Here is a 2,249-nt window from a genome sequence, read left to right on the forward strand (position 1 = left end):
CTATTATTTCAGAGATATCTGGTGTGTGATTTCCAGTTTCCTCAGTGCTAGTGTCTTCTGCATTTGTACTGGGTGGACTCGAGGCCTGAGACTGCATTTTGTTCCTTCTCTCTGTCATTTTGTATACCACTGTCTTCTGACCTTTGGTGAAGAGCTTGGATAGAGTTACTACCTTAGCTCCAGGTCCGGATCTACAAAGTTCAGATTCCTCCAGGTGGGTATTGCTTGGATCTGGCTGTGTGCTCCACTTCTTTCTGTTGCAGCCATTAGAGTTGAACCCTTTGTGTCTCTCTGGCAAGGTGTTCTGCTCCTGAAACAGCTGGGTGGGTCTTGCCTCTAGCCTCTTTGCAGGGAGTTCTCCTGAAGGGTTTCTTGCTGGACCTGCAACCTGTGTCGAATGAGGATCTGTGGCCCGGGTGGTCTCACTCACTCCCTGGGCCTGCGCTCTGGGTCTGTTCAGGATCCCGCGGCCCCGGTCCTCCCACTCACTCCAAAAACCAATATTTTCATCATCAAATAGCAGTCTGTGTTTATATTTCTAATTTACTTGGGGATGTAATAAATCATTTTTAATTTTAAATTATGGAGATTCAGATGTTTTTAATTCAATAATTTTTTAAAAATACAGGTCTGACTTTTTTTTCTGAGATTTGTCCTGAACCTTGCCCTTAATCGGTTTTTTTACCATAACACTCCTGGTTCATTGGGGCTACAGGTTTGCATCACTATATTGGGCCTAATAAACATTTCTTAATCTTTAAGGTCTGCAATGTTTTCCCTGCTTTTATTGATTATCTCCCTGGGAGCCATAAAAAAGTACTTAAAAACTTTGCCTACATAAAAAGTTATGTTTTGGAGAAAGTCAAAGAGCATCAAGAATCCTTGGACATTCACAATCCTCGGGACTATATTGATTGTTTCCTGATCAAAATGGGACAGGTAAAATGGTATTTGCTTGTATTTTGAAGTTAATTGATAAGTTCTGTACCTACTGGAAATGTACACTGCGTAAGCATTCATTTATTTTATTTTTTTGGCGGAACAGGGGACTGAACTCAGACCTTTGCGCTTGCCAGGGAAGCGCTTATTCCACTGAGCCATCTCCCCGGCCCCCATGTGTAAGCGTTTAATATCTAGTGTGCACATGAATCTGGAGCAAGCATCTGAATTCGTAAAGAAATTAGAACACAGGGACTGTTTTCATGTAGTAATAGTGTGGTCAAAGGCAGGTGCCTGAGTTCTTAGCCACTCCAGGACATCCTCTCCCTTCCTCAGAAGGGAAGGAGTAGCATCTCAAGTGGTGGTGGGGAGGGGCCTGCCCTGGCTGGCTGCACTCTTGCTGGCGTGGAGAGTGGCCACCTGAGAGCCAGGGAGGGCGCTGCAGCAAGTGTCCAGTTCATCGGGGTTCAGCAAGGGTAAGCAGGAGGTGGGGCTGCCTGTCGCTGGAGGAAAATGAACACGTGAGGCTCTTCTTGTCAGTCTCCCTGTGTGCAGGGGATCATTTCAACCCTTGGGTATTTAGTTAAGCATGCTTTATGGTCTAACTTATGGCCTACTTTGGAAAAAAAGTTAACATTTTCTGTCCTTTTAAGTCTAGTAGTTTTTGTTTAGTGAAGCTGGGTGCCCGACATTTGGTGCAATCCGTATCTGCTATTGTTATCTCTTCCCGTTGCATTGTTAGTGGCCGTCTTTGTGGTCACCTCCATTGTCATGTATCATGTATGTGTTTTGTGTACAAAGAAGGAAAGAAAATGGCACCAGCAGTATCTTCTGTTACATCATTGGCATGAAATGTTTTGTGTGGCTAGTGTACCTGCAATCAGCCTGCAAAGAGGAATCATGAGACAGTCAAGAAATAAGGGTACAGAAATGAAGACTTGGTCAAGCCATTCGTATTCTGCCATACAAGGCCGTGTGGTGGTGTTAATAATATAGTGTGCATTTTAAACATTTGCTTATCTTTTGAACTGCCTGAATTATTTTGTAGTTTAATGTGATGCTAATTAATAATTAAATGATAATTTTTAGGAAAAGCACAATCAGAATTCTGAATTTACTACTGAAAGCTTGATGGCCACTGTAACTGACCTGTTCATAGCTGGAACAGAAACGACAAGCACCACCCTGAGATACGGACTCTTGCTCCTGCTAAAGCACCCAGAGGTCACAGGTAGGACAGCAGAAAGGCACCCAGAGGTCACAGGTAGGACAGCAGAAAGGCACCCAGAGGTCACAGGTAGGACAGCAGA

General features: G+C 43.9%; 1 protein-coding gene across 1 annotated transcript in view; it reads left to right on the forward strand.

Annotated features, from left to right (window-relative positions):
- Positions 1–2,249, forward strand: part of LOC101566883 (cytochrome P450 2C55-like) — a 46,728-nt gene that overhangs the window by 21,584 nt on the left and 22,895 nt on the right. Inside the window, exons 5-6 of the mRNA XM_023709029.1 lie at positions 763–939; positions 2,029–2,170. Of these exons, the coding sequence (XP_023564797.1) occupies positions 763–939; positions 2,029–2,170 (319 nt within the window). The remainder of the gene's footprint in view (positions 1–762; positions 940–2,028; positions 2,171–2,249) is intronic.

Source organism: Octodon degus, unplaced genomic scaffold, assembly GCF_000260255.1.
Source record: "Octodon degus isolate 3935 unplaced genomic scaffold, OctDeg1.0 scaffold00010, whole genome shotgun sequence".
Lineage (NCBI taxonomy): Eukaryota > Metazoa > Chordata > Mammalia > Rodentia > Octodontidae > Octodon > Octodon degus.